The 24,205-nt window shown below is 39.3% G+C and overlaps 2 protein-coding genes across 2 annotated transcripts; one reads left to right on the top strand and one right to left on the bottom strand.

Annotated features, from left to right (window-relative positions):
• Positions 1-2,463: 2,463 nt before the first annotated feature.
• On the bottom strand, positions 2,464-14,000 carry LOC135203929 (bifunctional endo-1,4-beta-xylanase XylA-like). The gene is made up of 5 exons (XM_064233860.1): positions 13,788-14,000; positions 13,016-13,564; positions 12,277-12,774; positions 8,591-8,788; positions 2,464-2,514 (listed from the first exon to the last, which is right to left on the bottom strand). The coding sequence occupies exons 1-5, from the start codon at positions 13,998-14,000 to the stop codon at positions 2,464-2,466; spliced, it is 1,509 nt and encodes a 502-aa protein (XP_064089930.1).
• On the top strand, positions 10,812-20,407 carry LOC135204071 (uncharacterized). The gene is made up of 3 exons (XM_064234053.1): positions 10,812-10,965; positions 18,644-18,848; positions 19,724-20,407. Exons 2-3 carry the CDS (start codon positions 18,644-18,646, stop codon positions 19,924-19,926), a joined length of 408 nt encoding a protein of 135 aa, XP_064090123.1. The 5' UTR covers positions 10,812-10,965; the 3' UTR covers positions 19,927-20,407.
• The last annotated feature ends 3,798 nt before the right edge of the window (positions 20,408-24,205 follow it).

A 24,205-nucleotide genomic window follows, 5' to 3' on the forward strand; every position in this document is an offset into this window, starting at 1 on the left:
AAACAACCGAATTTTGAATGAAATTTTACGTGAAGGGATAAAATGAACAAATAAACTAAATTTCTCGTGAGGGAACAAAATGAACAAATAAATAAAATTTCTCGTGAGGGAACAAATTGAACAAATAAACTAAATTTCTCGTGAGGGAACAAAATGAACAAATAAATGAAATTTCTCGTGAGGGAACAAAACGAACAAATCAATTCAATTTCTCGTAATGGAACAAAATGAACGAATAAATTCAATTTCTCGTAAGGGAACAAAATGAACAAATAATGAAATTTCTCGTAAGGGAACAAAATGAACAAATAATGAAATTTCAGGTGATGGAACAAAACGAACAAATAAATTAAATTTCAAGTGAATGAACAAAATGAACATATAAATGAAATTTCACGTGAGGAAACAAATTAAACGAATAAATGAAATTTCACGTAAATGAACAAAGTGAAATAAATTAAATTTCAAGTGAAGGAACAAAATGACCAAATACAAGTGAAGTTTCACGAGGGAACAAAATGACAAAAATGGACGAACTATTGTGAAGGAACGAAATGACCAAACGGTTTTAATATTTAACGTGAAGGAACAAAATGAACAAACAGACGAGCTACTTTAGGGGAAGGAACGAAATGACCAAACGGTTTTAATATTTAACGTGAAGGAACAAAATGAAAAAAACAGACGAGCTACTTTAGGTGAAGGAACGAAATAACCAAACGGTTTTAATATTTAACGTGAAGGAACAAAATGAACAAACAGACGAGCTACTTTAGGTGAAGGAACGAAATGACGAGACAGAGGGGAAATTCCACGTGGAACAAAATTGCTAAATGAACGAAATACTTCACTGGCTGCAAGTTCCAACAACTGAAGCCCAGGTATTTGCGATGAGAGAACCAACGAAGGGGGTGAATATTTCACTGAAAAAAAATGTAAGTATTCCCGAGAATAAATCCTTCTTTTTGACAGCAGAGGAAGTAAATGCCCAAAATATAAGAGGACTTAGCATAAGCGAAAGGAATGGAGGGAGAATGGACGAGATAATCCGATTAGGCGAAAAGAAAGCGAAAGGTTCTTGACTCGACAAACGAGTCTGGAAAGCGAAAACGACTGAGAGAGTTGTTTAAATAGTAATTTCGTAGTAGAAGATCTCTCTCTCTCTCTCTCTCTCTCTCTCTCTCTCTCTCTCTCTCTCAACTCCTTTTGCTCCTTTTACTGTAACTCCTTTCATATCCTCTTTGATTCCATTTTACTTTCAAACCTTTTACTGTCAATTTCCGTTTCAGCGCTGAATGACCTCGTAGAATTCTATATTCAGTCAATTCAATTCTCTCTCTCTTTCTCTCTTTCTGTAAGCGTATGTGTGTGAACAAATTTCTCTTTGATAGAGAAAGATAGTGAAGGAAAGGTTACCTTTGTCGTCATGTGTGGTGAGACGTAGTAGTCAGAGAGACAGATAATGACGATACTGATCTCCGTTACTCTCGTTTAGTGGAACAAATATTTAGTAACAAAATTCAGAACGAAAGTCATGGAGAGCCACGTAATAATGAAATATTTCATGGAACTTATTTTTTCTTCAAACCTTTCAAACATAGCATTGTAATCTCATTAGATTAGGAACGGTGAAGAGAAAAAAGCACACCAAATCACCAATAAAATGATGCATTCAGTAAGCCAGTATTATACCTAGATTATGCACGCCTATAAATTAGCGACTTATAAATCATGCGTTTGGTATTCAATATAAACAAATTGAGTTTATTTAAAAACATGTAAATTCAATTTAATGATCATCTGTCTACTTGCATTTTGCATTAGGAGTATAATACTTATTTATTACTTGCTTTTGCAATGAGAAACAAATCCAGTTGCGTCTAATGATTGTGCTTCTAAATTCACAAAGTAGCTGTTCATTGATTTTTTAAAAATTACGATATCAAGTCATTGGCTTATTCAAATTCATCTTGATTTTTTTACGATACGCTGGTATCTTATCTTAAATCATCGATATTATGACTAACACGTGAGCGTCAGCAAATGCCGCACGGAAGTTACGTATAATACTTAAAAAAAAATCTTTGAAATGACAAAATCGGAAAAACCTGTTGTAGGTATCTCTTAAACGAGTTCTTTGGACCAAATGACACTCGTTTAAACAAAAATGAAACAAACTACTAACAGGCAACTACCTACCCTCGTTCTGTGGCAGAATCTCTCCGGGCGTTAGCTGAAATGCAAACTAGCCTAATAAATCCCCGTAGATACAAAAATATGCTTTTCATTTCCCAAATGAGCTAACATTGAAATGGAACAAAATGAATTAATAAAAATGGAACAAAAATGAATTCATTCTGACCCTAAAAAAATGTTAAACTATCGTTTTCTTCTCGAAATCACATTTAAGTAAGTACCCCCTGTAATCTCACTATGTCCGACTAACCACAACATTTTAATAAGTCAATAAAGTCTTAGAGAATCCATTTTTCTATATGGTGAATTTGAACCCATCTGAAATAAAGAGACCACAATCATTACACTGCTTCACCCATGAAAGTTAATAAAAAAGAATGTGTGCCGCACCACACTTCTTTTTCCCCAACATATTAATTATCATTTCAAAGGTTAACTTTTCCAAAGTTTTCTCCTACGTTACCTTATTCGATGGGTCTGCAACACCTCTCCCAGGCGTGTTCACAATCTGTCACAAGTAATCAATGAGTGCCCTCTCTCAACACTTATTACTCATAACCAAAGCCATATATCATCCGCTACGAACACACATGCAGACATGCCCTGTGTGGCACCCAGCAAACACGGGTGCTCCATGTCCAAGGCATGTAATTTCCGAGGCGTCACCAGCCTCAAAGTGCATGGGTCATCTTTCTTGGTTGTTTTTCATTTCAGCATTCGTCGAGGAATCTAGCGCTTGTCTCTAACCGGAAAGAGCTGAGATTACCGGGGCTTCTAAGATATTTGTTATTCCTTTCCCAGAAAACATTTAGGTAGTGGTTCCCAGTGGTAGGTATCTATTTCCTAGCTCTATCAGTTATGACTTGGACCATCAACGGATTCTTTTATTTATCACTAGGTTGTATCCTAACAGAGAATCTTCGCTATCTTATTCGATCCCTGATCTTCTTTTCTTGCCGTGCCAACCAGATTTGCTGAGCAGCAACATCAATGTGCACTAATTGTACCATGCTACGCAACCATGACATTGCATACAGGTCCTGTCATTTACTACAGTCATGCTGGCTTCGTTTTGTTCCTGAGTATGCTAGAAATAACCTATTTCGTTTTCAGTAACTGAATTTATTACTGATAAGCATACCACTACTACTATTATTTCCGTAGATAAGACCTATTCACATACAACGAGCATACAGGGATTATTGACTTGAAATTCAAACTCCCAAAGAATGTTGGCTTCAATCTCCCACCGCAGACTTCACACTGCAGCAGTAACTGATCATGATACAGAGCTAGTGATTTTTCATCCCACTGGGGGAGACGCGAACCTGCGACATCTGAGTGGCAACCTCAACACTTACCACTACACTAGCGGACCTCCTTTAAATAAAGGTCTTAAATTATTTTCTGTTCTGTGACTGTATTAGTAGCTTTTGTGGTAAAAGATATCTATAATTATTTATATTCAAGGCACTACATCGTAGACTCGAGTTACCCGAGGCTGAACGCTGGGCTATCTGACGATTAGGCCTTTTAAATATTTTTCATATTTTACACCAGATTCCTGACTTTTAGGCGACGATTATTGAAAGTACTATAAATTCTAGGGCGGAATTTCAATATTGAATAAGCAGTACTATTTAGGCTTTTTATCTCCGTGTCACCCAATCCGAGGTGCTATGGTAGATTCACATGCATTTGATGTCTAGGCCAATCACTTACGACGCTCCCGATTGGCTGTAGATAAGCCACTCACAGGGCTGGAAACTCTCAGTCTCTCTCGAGAGAGTTCAAGTAGGCAGGATGTATGTTCCACCTCTCCTGAGGGATAAGTCTTTCAAAAATATTCGTCAGGAGAGGCGGAACATACATCCTGCCTATGTGAACTCTCTTGAGAGACTGAGAGTTCCTAGCCCTGTGATTGGCTTATCAATAGCCAATCAGGAGCGTCGTAAGGGACTGGCCTAGATATCAAATGCACGGTTGATGTGAATCTGCTACAGTACTAAACTAGGCAGGGACGCCGTGTTTAGTACTAGCCCCTCGGGGATCAAAGTATTATATACACCCATTTCTATATTGCGTGGTCAACAAATTACATTGATAAGCGATATCTTCTTGCGGTCGCCAATGTTACATTTACCACACCGCGTTTAGTACTAGCACCTCGGAGTAAGTAAAATGAAGTGACGCGTAGATAACAAGACAAGTAGCACCGATATAGGTCATATTTCAAACAGTTACACACCTTCACATTTCTCATCTGGGACTGAATGTTGGACTACTGGACGTTTACATTTCATATACCGGACTGGTCATTTCCCCTTTTAATTTTGATTCATGAGCGCCCATACGATTCCATTTTCAGGGCAGAATGATCTTCGACGATTTTAAATTCTTTTCCTGTTTGGTGGAAGTGAGTAAAACTCCTCCTTCTCAGCCGGTTAAACCAGGCAAATTCGAGAGAATGTCAGGCTCTCGCGTTCGTGTAAACTTGCACACCAGCAATCGTGATTGACGTCTCCTCCCCCTTCTTCTTCCTCTCCCTCCTTCCCTCTCACGTCTCCCATAAAAATCCCCCCCTCTACCACACCCTACCAACAGCTTCCCCAGATCTGCCGACATTATCTGCCTGTACCTATTGATTCCCAGAACACCAGATTTATTGTTCATTTAATGAGAAAGTCCATCACCTTGACGGATCTTCGTCAATTCTCTCTCTCTCTCTCTCTCTCTCTCTCTCTCTCTCTCTCTCTCTCTCTCTCTCTCTCGTCCGACACTCTCTGATTTCCACTGTTCATCTTCAAACATAAACAATGTGGATTAAGGTTTTATTTCAATACTATTCTCAAATACTATAATTTTCTTGTTGTGCACTTGTCTAGTGGTATACTGATTATCAGTGAAATGAAATTGCAATAACTCTCTCTCTCTCTCTCTCGTTTCTGAAAATCCACAGATATCTAGTTCAGATTCTCATATAAACATGGTCGCTCAAAAAAAAAAAAAAAAAAAAAAAAAAAAAAAAAAAAAAAAACGCATGCCCGCCCGTGTACACTCACACAAGCCCGCACGCACACACACACACACACACACACGTATACGCAGGTCTTGTATCAGGCATGTAATGCACTTACTCTCTTCTGAAATAAGTGTAAAGGGTAATATGCCATGCATAAATCCATTCTTGTTATATTTGATTTAAGGAATTTAGGCTGCCAAGTCAAGCTCTAGGGTACTTTGGCCATTCAGTTTATAAAGTCAAGTATATCTTAGTTTAACCAGACGGCTGACCCGAAGGATTAGCTATTTTTACGAGGCTAGGAACTAATTGGTTACCTAGCAACGGGACCTGCAGCTTATTGTGGGATCCGAACCACATCATATCGAGAAATGAATTTCTAATCACCAGAAACAAATTCCTCTGATTCCACGTCGGCAGAGCGGAGATTCGAACTCGGGACTACCGAATCGGTAGGAGAGCACGTAAACCACTCGTCCAGCGGGGAACCATGGCCGTTCTGCTTCAAACAGTGAAAAGAGGGAATTGGGGGGGTTGGGCAACAAGATAAACAGATCTATAGAAAATGAAAGAGTTGTCATACAAGGATCTAAAGGTAAAACATAGAGAACTCACAGCAGTTGCGCAAACTCCATTTCATTTTTTTAAGGCGTCCATATTCTTGGTGGGTTGCTGACACACGTGAAAATAGTCTTTGAAGCACATAAAATTCACCAACTTTTTTCTTTTACCTGAATAGAATAGAATTGAATTAAACATAGAATTTACGCCTAATCGTAAGCGCTGGGACCTATGAGGTCATTCAGCGCTGAAACGGAAACTGACAGTAAACATTTGAAAGGTGTAACAACAATAAAACCTCGCAAAAACTGCACTATGAATCAGTTGTTAAGAGAGGGTGGAAAGTAAGGTAACATAAACGGAGGTACAGTAAAAAGAACGAAAGGTGTTGCAGCTAGGGGCCGAAGGGACGCTGCAAAGAACCTTAAGTAACGCCTACAGTGCACCGTATGATGTGGACTGATAGTACTACCCATACGGGACCTAGACTTTATCTGATTTTAGCAATCGAGTGTACGCCATTAGGTTGTTCGGTACTCGTACCCTTTTGCGAATACTGACAGATATGAAGTTATATTAAATCTTGGATAATCCCTGGAAATAAACTTCAGCTAGAACTGGGGGGTTTTACGACGTAGCTTAAAACTTTATTGATTTCATATTTTATGTTTGCTTTAATGTTAAGACGGCTAGTTACTGCTAACTGTATTCGCGTAGTCAATAAAGAGTGATATATTGATGCTGTATAGTTTTTACCTCACATATCATAAAGCAATTAGCTGATAACGGTTATATCGAGTTCTTTAATTGCACTTTCAAAACCTTGTAACAAGACAAGCGAACAGACTTCATAAAACCCGTAGAACCTTGTTTATGATTTTTGTTTATGAGTCGTTAAATTTGGAGTCACGGTCTATGGATAGTTTGCTTTTCATTGCCCATGTAACATTCCGATAATGGACGCTTGTTATTGTTCAGTTCTCATATTTATCAAACAGCCACAGCGCAATTATTTCAGAACACCCGCTGACAAAATGTCTTATCGCAGCAAACGTTTTTGTCTCTACTGAAATTTTTTCCTCAATGATAACTTCGTCCTGTCGTTTTGGCAGTATCAGTATCAGACAGCATGTTGTAGTTAGGTGAGCGCATAATTTCTAAACGTGTGTTGGTTTATTTCTGTATAAGTGTGTGTTTAAGTAGCATATGTATTTTCATACATACTTGCGTTTATAGTACTGTTAATCTTCTTAGGCACGAAGATATAGTAATTCAGTTGTATTCCACATAGGAAAATGAAAAAAGGTATATCTCAGAAAATGCCCAACAGTTTCGTCCTCCAATGGACCTCTTCTTGGAGCGTTTATTAAGGAAACGCTCCAAGAAGAGGTCCATTGGAGGACGAAACTGTTGGGCATTTTCTGAATGTACCTTTTTTCATTTCCTATGTGGAATACAACTGAATACTTGCGTTTATTAGTTATCAATCTATCTCCCTATCTTTGTTTATGTATCCCTCCTCCCTCTCTCCTCTCTCTCTCTCTATATTTTTATTTTTATTTTATTTCTGTTTTTGTATGTTTTGCGTTTTGTTTTAGTTTTTTCGTAATTTTTAATATTTAGTTTGTATGTGATGTTCGTTTTATTTTATATTCTACTGAAGCTTTTAATAAGACAATTCATTTTAATGTAATTTTTTAGTGATTTCTCATCCTTGTCATTTTTTCAGCCTGAAGATGAGGTTTTAAACCTCGAAAGCTTGTTTAATAAAGAATGTTCTTCCTGGTCTTGGCACTGTTATTTATCATCAAGCTATATATTATATATATATATAATATATATATATAGATATATATTATATATATATATATATAGTATATTATATATATTATATATATCTATATACATATATATATAGGTATATATACAAATATATATATATATACATATATAATATATATATATATACAAATATATATAGATTATTATATATATATACATTATATATATACATATATAGCATATGCATAGATACATAGAGAAAAAGGTAGATAGATAGAATGATGGATACTCAAATAAAAGACAGTAGGAATGAAAATACATGTTATTTAAACACACACTTATACAGAAATAAACCAACACACGTTGATAAATCATGTGGCTCACTTAACGACAACATACCCTTGATAATAATATTGTAATAATGATAGGACGAATCGCTTAGATGCGTTCACTCTGCCAACACAACACTAATGTTTCATGTAAAAGGTCACTTATTTCGGTCGATTCACCTTTCTGGATACATGCATATATATAATATATATACTATATATAGATGTGTATATCAATATATACATTTATATATATATATAAATATATATATAAATGTATATATCATATACATATCTATATATATTATATATATGCATGTATCCAGAAAGGTGAATCGACCTAAATAAGTGACCTTTTACATGAAACATTAGTATAACTTAATATACTTAGTTTAATAAACGAAGCAGGAGAAAGAAGAGAATACGATGGATTGACGAGCTAAGCAAATTTGCAGTTATAGACTGGACATGTCTGAGGTCATTGTCCTGCAGTGGACTAGCAACGGCTGATGATGATGAAGATGACTAAGTATAAAACATGCTTTAGGTATGAATAGCTAGGAATAGAATATACAAGAAAATCAAACGCATTTATAGTTTTATATAGTTATTTACTCACAAAATGTGCTCATGTATACATTGACACCATTGACATATTAAAATCGAATATATCCAAATATCCAGAGATCAAGTCACACACCTCCAGCATGCGGTTCTCATATCCCCAAGGGGTATGGATACCCCCTGTTAAGAACCCCTGCTCTATAGCGACACTGGGGCTTTGTTTCCCAATGGTAAGGCCTCCTGCATCTTCGTAGCACACGTTCATCGGTTGTAAGTTTGTTGATATGCCCACGATAAAGGCGAATGGAGCAGATATGTTTCTGGGGTCAGCATGCTGATGGTGTGGTTTTTGCGCGGGGTGCGATAGGGTCCACTTTCTACCAAGCAGTGTGTGCCCGTATATGTATGTATATAAATACGTATGATGCTGATAGGAAAAAATACTTTCTTTTGCCGGCACGCCATGAATGTGTAAGTACGTATGTAAGTATATATGTATGATCCTGATGGGAAAAACAGTTTCTTCTGCCGGCACTCTTATCTAAACTAAGTCAGGCGTCAGGTGAATGAATTATTTATACATATGTGTTATCAACGATCTGTGCAGATGTCAAGAGAATCAGATCAGATTATATATATATATATATATATATATATATATTATATATATATATATATATATATATATATATGATATATATATATAGATATTCAATATATATGTATATATATACATATATATATATATTCATATATATAACATATATATATATATATATATTATATATATATATATAGATACAGATATATACTATATATATATATATACATATATATATATATATATATATATATATAAAGACATATATATATATATATATATATATTTTTTTTATAATATATATATATATATATAATATATGTATATATAATCTGATCTGATTTATTAAAATATATCAATATTATATATATATATATATATATATATATATATCATATATATATATATAATATATATACATATATATTAATATATATATATATATATATATACTATATTATAGATATACATATAATCTGATCTGATTCTCTTGACATCTGCACAGATCGTTGATAACACATATGTATAAATAATTCATTCACCTGACGCCTGACTTAGTTTAGATAGGAGTGCCGGCAGAAGAAACTATTTTTTTCCTATCAGCATCATACATATATGCATACAAACATACTTACACACTCATGGCGTGCCGACAAAAGAAAGTATTTTTTCCTATCAGCATCATACGAATTAATATACATACATATACGAGCACACACTGCTTGGTAGAAAGTGGACCCTGTCGCGCCCCGCACAGAAACCACACCACCAGCATGCTGACCCCAGAAACATATCTGCTCCATTCGCCTTTATCGTGGGCACATCAACAAACTTACAACCGATGAACGTGTGCTACGAAGATGCAGGAGGCCTTACCATTGGGAAACAAAGCCCCAGTGTCGCTATAGAGCAGGTGTTCTTAACAGGGGGTATTTATACCCTTTGGGGATATGACAACCGCATGCTGGAGGTGTGTGACTTGATCTCTGGATATTTGGATATATTCGATTTTAATGTGTCAATGTATACATGAGTACATTTTGTAAATAAATAACTATATAAAACTATAAATGCGTTTGGTTTTCTTGTATGTTCTATTCCTAGCTATTCATACCTAAAGCATGTTTTAAACTTATACTCTGTTTTTTTTCCATTTTGTGGTGTTTTCGCATGGTAACACTGCGTCCGGGGCTTTAAATAGTTACGCTACTTGTAAGTTTTAGGTAAATAAAAGGATATCTGGGTGTACATCTGCAACTGAAAAGTGTTTTAATAATTTACTGTATGCGAATTACACCGTTAATATTCGAAATAGGATATTATTTATAGCCCGGGACGCAGTGTTCCCATGCGCAAACACCACAGGCGGATGGACAGATGGAAAAAAACAGAGTATAGTCACCATCATCATCATCAGCCGTTGCTAGTCCACTGCAGAACAAAGACCTCAGACATGTCCTTCCACTCCCGTCTGTTTATGGTCTCTCTATGATAGTCTATACCCGCAAATTTTCTTAGCTCGTCAATCCATCGTATTTTCTCTTCTTTCCCCTGCTTCGTTTATCAAACTAAGTATATGAACCCTTACTATAGAGGAGAGCATTGCCTGCGGAGTGTTTCTATGCTTATCCTGATCTTACAGCCGTGACAACACGACTTGTTAAGAAGGCCTTGTGCTTATCATATAGGAAATACCTCACTTATCGAGCCTTTATGAGCAGCCATATGATCACCACGTAAAACAGGTAATGACACATATGGCACCACTTGCAGATAAAAATGAAATTAAAAAAGCTCTTCTATCTGATAAGAGAAATGGGGTGCCCTATGTACGACGCTGCGGAAAAGTGATTCAGTTGGTGGGAAATCGTCATCGTGGTTAGAAGATATCTCGGAACTAATAGAATAACGTGAGTAGGATTCGGAATTCTCTATATAATGCTGTGTTTCCCGAGTCGCTGAACTCTGCCTCTTTAATCTGGATTGATTTGAATGCAGAAATGTATATTTTTTTTAATATTTATTACTGCGTATGTGCTCTATGATATGGCTTTAAGGATTCTGAGATACCCTTTATCTTCTTTTTTTCGGCGTGTTTTTTCTCTAAATCTAATTTGATTGTCTGTGCTGAAGTTTAGCTTTGGATATGTTACTCTAAATTACGCAGATGAAACGAGAACGAACAATGAGCAACGCATGATGAAGGTAACTCAGTAATGTTACTACAGGCCAATGGATTGTATATTCCCAGAGCGAATCCATTTGCTATAAATTCCGGACCCTTCATTGCATGAATAACGCTGGAAATATTTTGCTTTCGGGAAGGAAAAATGACATTTTAGGCTGTCGAGCCAAGCACTGGGGCGCTTTGGGCCATTCAGCATCCAAGACAGAGAAAAGAGGGATCCAGAAAATAAAACAGATGAAGAACAAGGATCTAAAGCTGGGAACTGGGAGAAGTTTACGTGGCTATGAACCAACTGGTTACCTATCAACGGGACCTACAGCTTATTATGGGATCCGAACCACATTATATCGAGAAATTAATTTATAATCACCAGAAATAAATTCCTCTGATTCCTCGTTGCAGAGCGGGAAATCAAACTTGGACTACCGAATCAGTAGGCGAGCACGTGAACTACTCGTCCAAAGAGGAACTAGGAGCTAGGAGAAAATCCAACAGTTGCACTAAGAAGTAATAGTTAGAGATGTTGAACAGCATGGATGAAGAAGGGAGAGGGAATGGAGGTCAAGTAAAAGGCTAAATAGTGAGCGCAGTTAGGGGCCGAAGGGGCGCTACAAACCCCTTTTATCAGTACCCATAGGGCACCGCGTGAGGCACACTGACGACACCAGTTCCCGCCGGGCTGCATTCGGAGTCGACGAGCGTTAAGAATAATGAACTATTCTATCTACTTAACTTAACTTCTTTTAGTTCTAGAAGTGATGCCCAATGACGTTTTATTCTGATCTGGATGCAATACATATAACCAAAAACTTATATAGTTAAACAATGGTCACCTTGAGCCTCTTGGTATGACCTCCTCCTATTGCGCTTCGACTGACCATCCTTTCTCAATAGATTTGCCTCCTCTTTTTCAAATTTATCTGTCGAGTTTTTTTTTTGATTCGTTTTCATTCTTCACCAATACACTTCTTGATTGTTACGTTCTTGATTTCCTCCTCTGTCCAGTCCCGGCTTTTAATTTTACTTCCCTGACCGTCCCCTGTTCTTGATTTCGCTCTCGGTTCAGTTCCCACTCTTGATTTCGCCATCTGTTCCAGTTCCCATTCTTGATTTCGCCCTCTGTTCTAGTTCCCACTCTTGATTTCGCCCTCTGTTCCAGTTCCCACTCTTGATTTCGCCCTCTGTTCCAGTTCCCACTCTTGATTTCGCCCTCTGTTCCAGTTCCTACTCTTGATTTCGCCCTCTGTTCCAGTTCCCACTCTTGATTTCGCCCTCTGTTCCAGTTCCCATCCTTGATTTCGCCCTCTGTTCCAGTTCCCACTCTTGATTTCGCCCTCTGTTCCAGTTCCCACTCTTGATTTCGCCCTCTGTTCCAGTTCCCACTCTTGATTTCGCCTCTGTTCCAGTTCCCTCTTGATTTCGCCCTCTGTTCCAGTTCCCACTCTTCATTTCGCCATCTGTTCCAGTTCCCACTCTTGATTTCGCCCTCTGTTCCAGTTCCCACTCTTGATTTCGCCCTCTGTTCCAGTTCCTACTCTTGATTTCGCCCTCTGTTCCAGTTCCCACTCTTGATTCGCAATCTGTTCGAGTTTCCATTCTTGATTTCGCCCTCTGTCTAGTTCCCACTCTTGTTTTCGCCCTCTATTCCAGTTCCCACTATTCGTCTGCCACCACCCTCTATTACCCAGCTCCTTTATTTCGCCTCTGTTCCGTTCCCACCCTCTTCCCAGTTTTGCCCACTCTCTTAGTTCAGTTCCCACTCTTCATTTCACCCTCTGTTCCAGTTCCCACTCTTGATTTCGCCCTCTGTTCCAGTTCCCACTCTTCATTTCACCCTCTGTTCCAGTTCCCGTCCTTGATTTCGCCCTCTGTTCCAGTTCCCACTCTTCATTTCGCCCTCTGTTCCAGTTCCCACTCTTCATTTCACCCTCTGTTCCAGTTCCCGTCCTTGATTTCGCCCTCTGTTCCAGTTCCCACTCTTGATTTTGCCCTCTGTTCCAGTTCCCACTCTTCATTTGCCATCTGTTCCAGTTCCCACTCTTTATTTCGCCCTCTGTTCCAGTTCCCACTTTTGATTTTGCCCTCTGTTCCAGACCCCCCCACTCTTCATTTTGCCACCTGTTCCAGTTCCCACTCTTGATTTCGCCCTCTGTTCCAGTTTCCAGCTTTTGATTTCGCCCTCTGTTCCAGTTCCCACCCTTGTTTTCACCCTCTGTTCCAGTTCCCACTCTTTCATTTCGGCCCCTCTGTTCCAGTTCCCCACTATTGATTTCCGCCCTCTTTTCCAGTTTCCCACCATGATTTCGCCCTCTGTTCCAGTTCTACTCCTTGAATTTCGCCCTCCTGTTCCCAAGTTCTATTCTTGGATTTCGCCCTCTGTTTTCCAGTTCCCACCTCTTGATTTCGCCTTCTGTTCTAGTTTTCCCCCACTCTTGATTTCGACCCTCTGTTTCCAGTTCTTCCCCAACTCTTGATTTGCGGCCCTCTGTTTCCAGTTCCCAACCTCTTGAAATTTTCAACCCCCACTGGTTCCCAGTTCCAGACTTGAATTTCGCCCTTCCTGTTCCAGTTCCCCACTCCTTTGATTTTCGCCCTCTGTTCCCAGTTCCACTTCCCTTGGATTTTGCCCCTCTGTTCCAGTTCCCACTTTCTTGATTTGTCGCCCTCGGTTCCCAGTTCCCACTTTCCTTGATTTCGCCCTCCTGTTTCCCAGTTTCCCACTCTTATTTCGCCCTCTTTTTCCATTTGCCACGTCATGATTTTCGCCCTCTGTTCCAGTTTCCTACTCTTGATTTCGCCCTCTGTTCAAGTTTCTATTCCTTGTTTTTCGCCCTCTGTTCCAGTTCCCCCACGCTTGATTTTGCCCTCTGTTGCTAGTTTCCACTCTTGATTTCACCCTCTGCTCCAGTTTCCCCACTCTTTGAATTTGCGCCCTCTGTTCCAGTTTCCACCTCTTTGATTTGCACCCTCCCCTGTTCCAGTTTCCCACTCTTGAATTTCGCCCTCTGTTCCGGAGTTCCCACTCCTGATTTCGCCCCTCTGTTTCCAGTTCCACTCTTGCCTTTCGCCCTCTGTTCCAGTTTCCCACTCCTTTGATTCGCCCTCTGTTTCCCAGTTTCCCCACTCTTGATTGTTTTCGCCCTCTGGTTCCAGTTTTCCACTCTTGATTTGGCGCCGCCTCTGTTCCAGTTCCCACTCTTGATTTCACGCTCTGTTTCCGAGTTCCCCCAATCCTGGATATTTTCGCCCTCCTGTTTCCAGTTTCCCCACTCTTGATTTTCCGCCCTCCCCTGTTCCAGTTCCCACTTATCACTGATTTTTGCCCTCTGGGTTCCAGTTCCCACTTCTTGATTTTCACCCTCCTTTTCTGTGTTCGCCATTTCCTTTCCTACTCTTGATTTCGTCGCCACCCTCTGTTCCCAGTTCCTACTATTGATTTCGCCCCTTCTGTTTCCAGTTCCCACTCTTGATTTCCGCCCTCTGTTTATTTTCTGTTCCAGTTTTCACCATTCTTGATTTCGGCCCTCTGTTCCAGTTTCCCACTCTTTGATTTCGCCCTCCTGTTCCAGTTCCCACTCTTGTTTTCCCCTTTTCCCCCGCCCTCTGTTCCATTCCTTTCCCACTCTTGATTTCGGGGGGGGCCCTCAGCCTTTCCAGTTTCCCATTTGTTCCCCTCTTTTGATTTCGCCCTCTGTTTCCCAGTTGCCCCACTTTTTGATTTTTGCCGTTTCTGTTCCAGTTCCCACTCTTGATTTCGCCCTCTGTTCCAGTATCCACTCATGATTTTGCCCCTCTATTCCAGTTCCTACTCTTTGATTTCGCCCTCTGTTCGAGTTCCTTTCTTGATTCGCCCACCCTCTGTTCCAATTCCCCACTCTTGATTTCGCCCTCTGTTCCAGTTCCCGCTCTTGATTTCGCCCTCTGTTCCAGTTCCCACTCTTGATTTCGCCCTCTGTTCCAGTTCCCACTCTTGATTTCGCCCTCTGTTCCAGTTCCCCACTCTTGATTTCGCCCTCTGTTCCAGTTCCCACTCTTGATTTTGCCCTCTGTTCCAGTTCCCCTCTCTTGATTTCGCCCTCTGTTCCAGTTCCTACTCATGATTTGTTTGCGCCCTCTGTCCAGTTCCCGACTCTTATTTTGCCTCTGTTCCAGTTTTTCCTACTCTTGATTTCACCTCTGTTCCAGTTCCCACTCTTGATTTGCGCCTCTGTTCCAGTTCCATACTACATGATTTCGGCCCTCTGTTCCAGTTCCCAATCTTCATTTCGCCATTTGTTCCAGTTCCCACACTGGATTTTGCCCACTGTTCCAGTTCCTACTCTGATTTCGCCCTCTGTTCCTTTTTTTTTTAGTTCCCACACTTAATTTCGCCCTCTGTTCCAGCTTCCCACTCTTATTTTTGACCCCTCTGTTCTTAGTTCCCACTCTTGATTTCGCCCTCTGTTCCAGTTCCCACTCTTGATTTCGCCCTCTGTTCCAGTTCCCACTCTTGATTTTGCCCTCTGTTCCAGTTCCCACTCTTGATTTTGCCCTCTGTTCCAGGTTACCCACTCTTGATTTTCCGCCCTCTGTTTTGCCAGTTCCCAACTCTTAGATTTCGCCCTCTGTTCCAGTTTCCCACTCTTGATTTCGCCTCCTGTTCCAGTTTCACCACTCTTGTTTTTCCGCCCATCTGTTCCAGTTCCCACTCTTGTTTTTCCCCCTCTGTTCCTAGTTCCCACTCTTGATTTTCGGCCCTCTGTTCCAGTTCCCACTCCTGATTTCCGGCCTCTGTTTCCAGTTCCACCTCTTGATTTCGCCCCTCTGTTTTTCCAGTTCCCCACTCTTTGAATTTCGCCCTCTGTTCCAGTTCCCGACTCATTGATTTCGCCTCCGTTTCCAGTGTTCCCCATTCTTGTTTTCCGCCCTCTGTTCCATGTTCCCACTCTTTGATTGATTTTCGCCCTCCGTTCCCAGTTCCCACTCTTGATTTTCCAGCCTCTGGTTTCCAGTTCCTAACCTCTTGATTTTTCGGCCTCTGTTCCAGTTCCCACTCTTGATTTCGCCCTCCATTCCAGTTCCACTCTTGATTTCGCCTCCCTTGTTCCCCAGTCCCCACTCTTGATTTCGCCTCCCCTGTTCCAGTTGCCCCCACTCTTGATTTGCGCCCTCTGTTCCAGTTTCCCACTCCTGATTGATTTTGGCCTCTGTTCCAGTTCCCCACTTTCTGATTTCGGCCATCTGTCCAGTTTCCCTATCTTGATTTCACCCTCTGTCCATTCCCTGTCTTGATTTCTCCCTCTGTCAGTTCCACTCTTGATTTTCACCCCCTGTCCATTTCCTGTCTTGATTTCTCTCTCTGTCCAGTTCCCACTCTTAATTGGCCTCTATCCAGTTTCCCACTCTTGATTTCTACCTCTGTCCATTCCCCACTCTGATTTTCACCCTCTGTTCCATTCCCTGTTCTTGATTTCTCCCTCTGTCCATTCCCTGTTCTTGATTTCTCCCTCTGTCCATTCCCTGTTTTTGATTTTTCCCTCTGTCCAGTTCCCACTCTTGATTTCAACCCTCTGTCCAGTTCCCTATTCTTGATTTCACCCTCTGTCCATTCCCTGTTTCTTGATTCTCCCTCTGTCCAGTTCCCACTCTTGATTTCACCCCTCTGTCCATTTCCTGTTTCTTGATTTCTCTCTCTGTCCAGTTCCCACTCTTAATTTGGCCTCTATCAGTTCCCACTCTTGATTTCTACCTCTGTCCAGTTCCCACTCATGATTTTCACCCTCTGTCCATTCCCTGTCTTGATTTCTCCCCTCTGCCCATTCCCTGTTCTTGATTTCTCCCTCTGTCCAGTTCCCCACTTTGATTTCACCCTCCTTGTCCATTCCCTTGTCTTGATTTCACCCTCTGTCCATTCCCTGTTCTTGATTTCTCTCTAATGTCCAGTTTCCCACTCTTTGATTTTGCCTCTCCGTTCCCACTCTTGATTTTCTACCTCTGTCCAGTTCCCACTCTTGATTTTCCCACCCTCTAATCCACCTGTTATTGATTTCTTTACCCTCTGATTCCCTTCCCTCTTGATTTCTCCCTCGTCATTCCCACTCTTGATTTCACCCTCTGTCCATTTCCCTGTTCTTGATTTCTTTCTCCCATCCTGTTCTTGATTTCCCTTTGTCCATTGCCCGGTTCTTGAATTTTCTCCCTCGTCCAGTTCCCACTCTTTGATTTCACCCTCGCCAATCCCTGTTCTTGATTTCTCTTCTCGTCCAGTTTCCCCACCTCTGATTTTTGCATCTATCCAGTTCCCATCTTGATTTCACGCCTCCTGTCCATTCCCTGTTCTTGTTTCTCTCTCTGTCCATTCCCACTCTTGATTTTGCCTCTATCCAGTTCCCACTCTTGATTTCTACCTCTGTCCAGTTCCCACTCTTGATTTCACCCTCTGCCCATTCCCTGTTCTTGAATTCTCTCTGTTCCATTCCCTGTTCTCTTTGATTTTCTCCCTCTGTCCATTCCCACCTGTTCTTGATTTCTCCCCCTCTGTCCATGTTCCATGTTCTGATTTCTTTCTCCCTCTGTCCATTCCCTGTTCTTGATTTCTCCCTCTGTCCGAGTTCCACCCCTCTCAATTTCGCCTCTGTCCATTTCCCGTCCTTGATTTCCAGTCCCTGCTCTTAATTTCGTTCTCTGTCTATTTCGATCTCCTGTCCCCGATTTCCCCCTGTTCAGTATCTCGGCCTTTATTCCGCCCTCTCTCCATTTTCCTAGAATCTCCCTCTTGATTATCCTCACCATCCAAATCAATCAATTCCTCCCACTTCGGTTATCTGAAAGCGTCTGATTATTTTAATCAGATATGATTTTGGTATATCTAATAAAGATTTTATTCATATTCATTTTATATGTTAGCATCTATTTTAGATATAAAAGTTTTATATTTATTTTTATTGGTTTTATCCAATATCATTCTTCATTTTTACGTTCATATTTGAATACTGAATTTGAACTGTACTTTATCATTCACTTATACATTACTAATCATATTAATTTATACATTTCATCTTCATGACTGCGTTGAATAATCTTGATGGGTTCCGTCGTGCAAATTCCCGAGATGTATACTATAACTGGTTCACTTAAGGTAGATTCTTGGATGAGCCCTATGATTGCAAGACGTTTGTTTGGCGGTCGCTGATTGGCTGGTACCGGGAGGTAGGAAGCTCCCAGCCAATCAGCGGCTGCCAAACAAACGTCTCGTAGTCACAGGGATCACCCAAGAATCTACTTTAAGTGAACCAGCTATAGTATTGCATCAACCCAGTTTTTTTTTTTTTTTTTTTTTTTTTTCCCATGTCCCAAGGTTTGTGTTAGGCTGGTTCTTACAAGACCTAAATCTCATAATCAATCGACTACTCAATCCACAGATGTGCAGATCCATCGGAATCTGTGTGGCCATCACCCTGATCGTCATCGGGGTGCTGTTTCTGATCGGAGGGATCCTAGGTTTGGTCGCCCCAATCATTATCGACTGCGATAGCATCGACGACCTGACACCCGAGGACTACGAGACTTGCCAAACCCTCGACCACGCCCTCATGACAGCTGGCATCGTTACCACCTGCATAGGAGGCAAGTGTGTCAGACTGATTTCTTTCTAGGATTTGTCTTCGTCTTCATTTTTCATTTATCCTCAGTATGAGGAGAAATATGAGAAATACCGTAGCGTGTATTTTTGATTTCTTTCTTTTTTATTTCTATCTTGCTTTTAAGGACTATTTTTGGGCATTTAATTTCTTACATTCATCTTATAATTTTGTCACAGTACGTAGATTTTTTGAGTAATTATATCTTACTATATTTTACATTTATATATGTTAAATCAAATTTTGATCTCGATTTTCCATATTTTTTTGCAAGCTTTTGTATTTTCGTTGATATTCTTATTTTAGACAAACGCTTATTAATAACGAATACTTATTATGATTTGTTTTCTATTTCACAATTCAACATTATAATTTATACAGTCAGAGGGAAAACTTTGTATTTTACAACCACCATATTCTGCTGAATCTTTGTTTTAATTTCGTGATAAAAAGACATTACCTTTGGGACGTGTTAGCGCAATTTGTTGTATCTGTACGTATTTATGTCTGACAGCACAACAACCACCACAACATACCATACATATCTATATATTATATAGTATATATATATGATATATATATATATATATATAGTAGATTATATATATATATATATATATATATATATATATATATATATATATAGGTTTGTATGTAAGTACGCATCTTATTGGTCAGTTACACTTAAATCTTACTCTTCAAAATAAGTTCACTTTTCTCTTCTGCTTCCTCTAATTCCGAGAGTCCTGGTCTTGATGGACATCCTCTTGCACTGCGCGTCAAGGAGCAAGAGACCTAAAGCCATCCACGCTTCAGTCATCTGTTAGTTTAGTCTGGTTCTTCTTCTCCCTCTGATTGCAGGAATCCTGGTCCTTGTGGGCATCATCATGATCTACTGCCTGAGAAGCAGGCGTCCCAAAATCATCCAGGCAGCTCCAGTCATCGCAACGATTCCGCCAGGATATCCGCAGTACCAAAATCCCCTGATGCACCAAAACCCAGAAGCTCCTCGCAGCTCTGCTCCTGCGCATCCTGACCTCAGCAATTTCACCCAACACTCATAAATATGAACCGTGCTACAGGTTTTTCACATGGATCCCTTGTCCTGCCGTGAGTGTTCATTACAATTTTAAAATAAAGGAGTATGTCCCGGCGCTTATGCTTGTCGTACGTTTCATGCATATATAATGCAGTGTCTCTAGTATGGTTAAGGATGCATTTAAGTTGAAGGACACATTTAGGAAGCAATGAGGTGCCACCATCAGCTGTCACGAAAGATCATGTCAATGTCTGCTTAGTAGTGTTAAAGGTAATTAATTGTTTAATACCCTTCGTCAGTCTCTTACAGATGACAGGCATTGTCTTTACTGGGATCATTTTGTACAAAAAAGAATTTTACTTAAATAAAATGTGGAGAGATAGTTCCAGGAACTGGGAAGGTAATTTACTATGGTGGAAACTGGGCTAGGAGGCTACAAGTTTGTGTTTGAAAATGGTCAATGGTCATTTCCTCTTCTAGAAAAATAAACTACAAAGGCAGGGAAATTGGCTTTTACTAATTCCTCACAGTTCTTAGGCCCCATACTGCATTAGGCTATGTGCCTCTTGTGGAACAGGTGGGCTCCAGAAAATCAATGGAATAAGGGAACTGGTGAAGATGGGATTTCATGCCAGAGGAATATAGGACAGAGGAGAATGGATAGAATTGTCTAACCCATTAGAAGGAGAAATGACGATGATGATGTGGAGAGGGCGAAACCATATCAAAAGGGAATTTTATAATTGTTATCAGAAATTTCCTTTTTTAAAACTAAAGTGGAAAAAAATGCTAGACAGTTTACCAAATGATATACACATTCTTCGTCTTTTACTTGAATCCGAGAGATTTACGTAAACCTACTCACAAGCACACAGACTCGAACTTTCCAGGTTTCTTGATACTCCCATGCAGGGGATACTTCAGACACGCCACTTCAACTAAGCTGTTGTCAAATCAGTCGCTGGCAATACCTTTCACACACCGGGGTAGAAATATGTACAACTGGACTACGTGTCCGTTGTTCGTCGTTCGTCATTCATGAGAAAGAAAAGAAGAATCATCCATCATAGGTCCCGTAAGATACATAGGGTAGATTATCCCAGTGTTTCGTAACTCCAGGGGAGGCGCGAGCCCTAGGGAAAATTTTTTTTTAATTCTCCAATTATATTCGTTATTCTCTTAACAAGAGTGAGGAACTAGTATTCAGAAGTTGATGAAAAAATGCAAAAGTATCGCCTTATAACGTTACTTTCCTTGAGTCTACTACTCTAGTTATGCTCGTTGGGCTGACCAGGTTTTGTAATTCTTGACCTCCCTTCATATCCCTCGAAACCCCTTCTCTTTATCACTTTTTTTTTTAAATCTGGGAGGGAATTTTACTCATAGGTGCAACGGGGTCGCGAAAGTAAGGATCAAGTCTAAAAGGAACGTGGTAATAAAAAGTTTAAGAACCACTGGCATTATGCAATGTCTTTTCTGCACATATTGCTATTTTCTCCACATCCTCGAGTTGTTGTTGTAAAGAGGAAATAATACATTTTCAATCCTTTGTATATCTTGAAACGAGGAAAGATACAGTGCAAGGATGTGTCCAGTGACCTCTCAAGACAGCAGTATGAAATGGACACTGTCTAGTTGGAAGTAAATGGAATTATTCTTAATCTGGCACACTACCGTCCTGTTTAAATATTTGCTACAGTTATCTACCGAGGCATTACAAACTTATCTCCAAGGCAAAAACACTAAATCATTCCCTTTTGTAACAAGGACAATCATCTGAATTGCCGATGGGCAACTTTTTCCCTTTCTTTTTATGGAAGTTGTGCCCCAGAGCGAAGTTGATGCTCTGCTCCCTGAGTTAAACTCAGTTGTGAGGTACCTTGCTATACAATGAGTCCAGTTCAAATGCAAGTAAGGATTCCAGTTTTTCTGTAAGCTACTGTCATAGACAGATACGCTGTTTTTCAGTTTCAGGGCCATAAGTGTTAAGATTCTGCCTGTCTAAGCACTGGGATGTGTACGGTGGCTGTTCTCTTTACGGGACGATAGTAGAAGAATATGTTTTGAAAAAGCGGATTTCATTGGAGAGGACTGGAATGATGCACTGACATGAGAGTGATTTTTGTCACTGTTGTTTCATGGGCGCCTTTTCATCAGCCTCAGCAAGTATGCAGTTTTTAGCATGACTAGATTATACAATGCCATATACAGAAAACCCTATCTTGAGTCAACTTTCGTTATACTCAAGAAACCTCTGGAGATCCTCGTTCCCTACCTATCGAGGACTGGATAAAAAAGCTGTACGTCTAAAGAAACCTTATTAACCCTTAACGCCGGAGCGGTAAATAAAAAAATGACTCCCGTATGCCGGAGGGGTTTGAGAGTGAGCGCGTAAGCGGAAAAAATATTTTTTTCAAAAATCACAGCGCGCTTAGTTTTCAAGATTAAGAGTTCATTTTTGGCTCCTTTTTTTTGTCATTGCTTGAAGTTTAGTATGCAAAACCATCAGAATTGAAAAAAAATATCATTATCATATATAAATAATGCGATATATGATAGCGCAAAAACGAAATTTCATATATAATTGTATTCAAATCGCGCTGTGCGCAAAACGGTTGAAGGTAACAAGTTACTTTCTTTTTCGTTGTAATGTGCACTAAATTGCGATCATTTTGATATATAACACATTGTAAAACGATAAAAGCAACACAGAGAAAATATTATCACAAAATAATGCATGAATTCGTAACGCGCTTACGTAAACACATATTTTTTCAAAAAAAAAATTCACCATAAATCTAAATATTGTCCTAGAGACTTCCAATATGTTTCAGAATGAAGACAAATGATTGAATATTACTATACTGTAAGAATATTAGCTTACAAATGCAGTTTTCGACCATATCTGACGAGCTAAAGTTGACCGAATGTCGAATTTTTTATATATATATTTTTTATATGCAATTATTTCGGAAATAAGAAAAGCTACAACTTTCAAATATTTTTTGTTTTATTCTACATGAAATTGCGCACATTTTCATATATAAAACTCTATGAAATGCCTAATATGAAACGGAGCAAATATTCCGAGAATGGGACTTACGCATTTCGGAGATTTGTGGCGGAGAATCCGCGCGCGGAGGGAAGGAAAGTTTTTTTTAAAAATTCACCATAAATTTAAATATTGTGCTAGAGACTTCGAATTTGTTTCACGATGAAGATAAATGACTGAATATTACTAGACTGTAAGAGTTTTATCTTACAATTGCGTTTTTCGATCATTTCGGTAGTCAAAATTTGACCGAACGTGGTTTTTTTTCTATTTATCGTGATTTATATGCAAATATTTCGAAAATGAGAATAGCTACAACCTTCAACTATTTATTGTTGTATTATACGTGAAATTGCGCACATTTTCATATATAAAACGTTATGTAACGGCTAATTTAAAATGGTGCAAACATTACCACAATCGCACGTATGATTTTTTCGGAAGAGTTACCGCGCGGACGTAAAGAAAATGTTTTTTTTTTCATAAATTCACCATAAACTAAATCGAAATATTGTGCTAGAGACTTCCAATTTGTTGCAAAATGAAGGTAAATGCTTGAATATACTAGAATATAGGCGTTTTAGCTTACAATTGCGTTTTCGACCATTTCGGTAGAGTCAAAATTGACCGAAGGTTGAAAATTTGTCACTTATCATTTTTTATATGAAAATATTTCAAAATTGATAAAAGCTACAACCATGGGTTGTTTTTTAGTTGTATTGTGCATGAAATTGCGCACATTTTCATATATAAAACTTTATGTAACGGCTAATTTAAAATGGTGCAAACATTACCACAATCGCATGTATGATTATTTTCGGAAGAGTTACCGCGCGGACGTAAGGAAAAAGTTTTTTCATAAATACACCATAAATCGAAATATTGTGCTAGAGACTTCCAATTAGTTGCAAAATTAAGTTAAATGATTGAATATTACTAAAATATAAGAGTTTTAGCTTACAATAGCGTTTTTCGACCATTTCGGTAGAGTCAAAGTTGACCGAGGTTGAAATTTTTGGCACTTATCGTTATTTATATGAAAATATCTTAAAACTGATAAAAGCTACAATCATGAGTATTTTTTGTTGTATTCTACATACAAATGCGCACATTTTCATATATAATACTCTATGTAACGGCTAATTTAAAATGGTACAAAAATTATGTCAAAGTGACGAAATAATTTCAGAGATGTGTCACAGATACTTTTTAGTGCGGCAAGAAAGAAATTCGCGCTTGCGCGCCTGCGTAA

The sequence above is a fragment of the Macrobrachium nipponense genome, chromosome 44 (genome assembly GCF_015104395.2).
Source record: "Macrobrachium nipponense isolate FS-2020 chromosome 44, ASM1510439v2, whole genome shotgun sequence".
NCBI classification, from domain to species: domain Eukaryota; kingdom Metazoa; phylum Arthropoda; class Malacostraca; order Decapoda; family Palaemonidae; genus Macrobrachium; species Macrobrachium nipponense.

Excerpts from the sequence above, each read along its gene's own strand:
- LOC135204071 (XM_064234053.1), top strand. The coding sequence starts at position 18,644 with ATGTGCAGATCCATCGGAATCTGTGTGGCCATCACCCTGATCGTCATC. Across the intron at positions 18,849-19,723 it reads CGTTACCACCTGCATAGGAG|GAATCCTGGTCCTTGTGGGC; the intron begins GCAAGTGTGTCA and ends CTCTGATTGCAG.
- LOC135203929 (XM_064233860.1), bottom strand. The coding sequence starts at position 14,000 with ATGACGTGGCAAATGGAAAAAGAGGGCGAAATAAGAGTGGGAAACTGG. Across the intron at positions 12,775-13,015 it reads AGTGGGAACTGGAACAGAGG|GAACTGGAACAGAGGGCGAA; the intron begins GTGAAATGAAGA and ends AATCAAGAGTAG. Across the intron at positions 8,789-12,276 it reads GAAATCAAGAACAGGGGACG|CATGCTGACCCCAGAAACAT; the intron begins GTCAGGGAAGTA and ends CCACACCATCAG.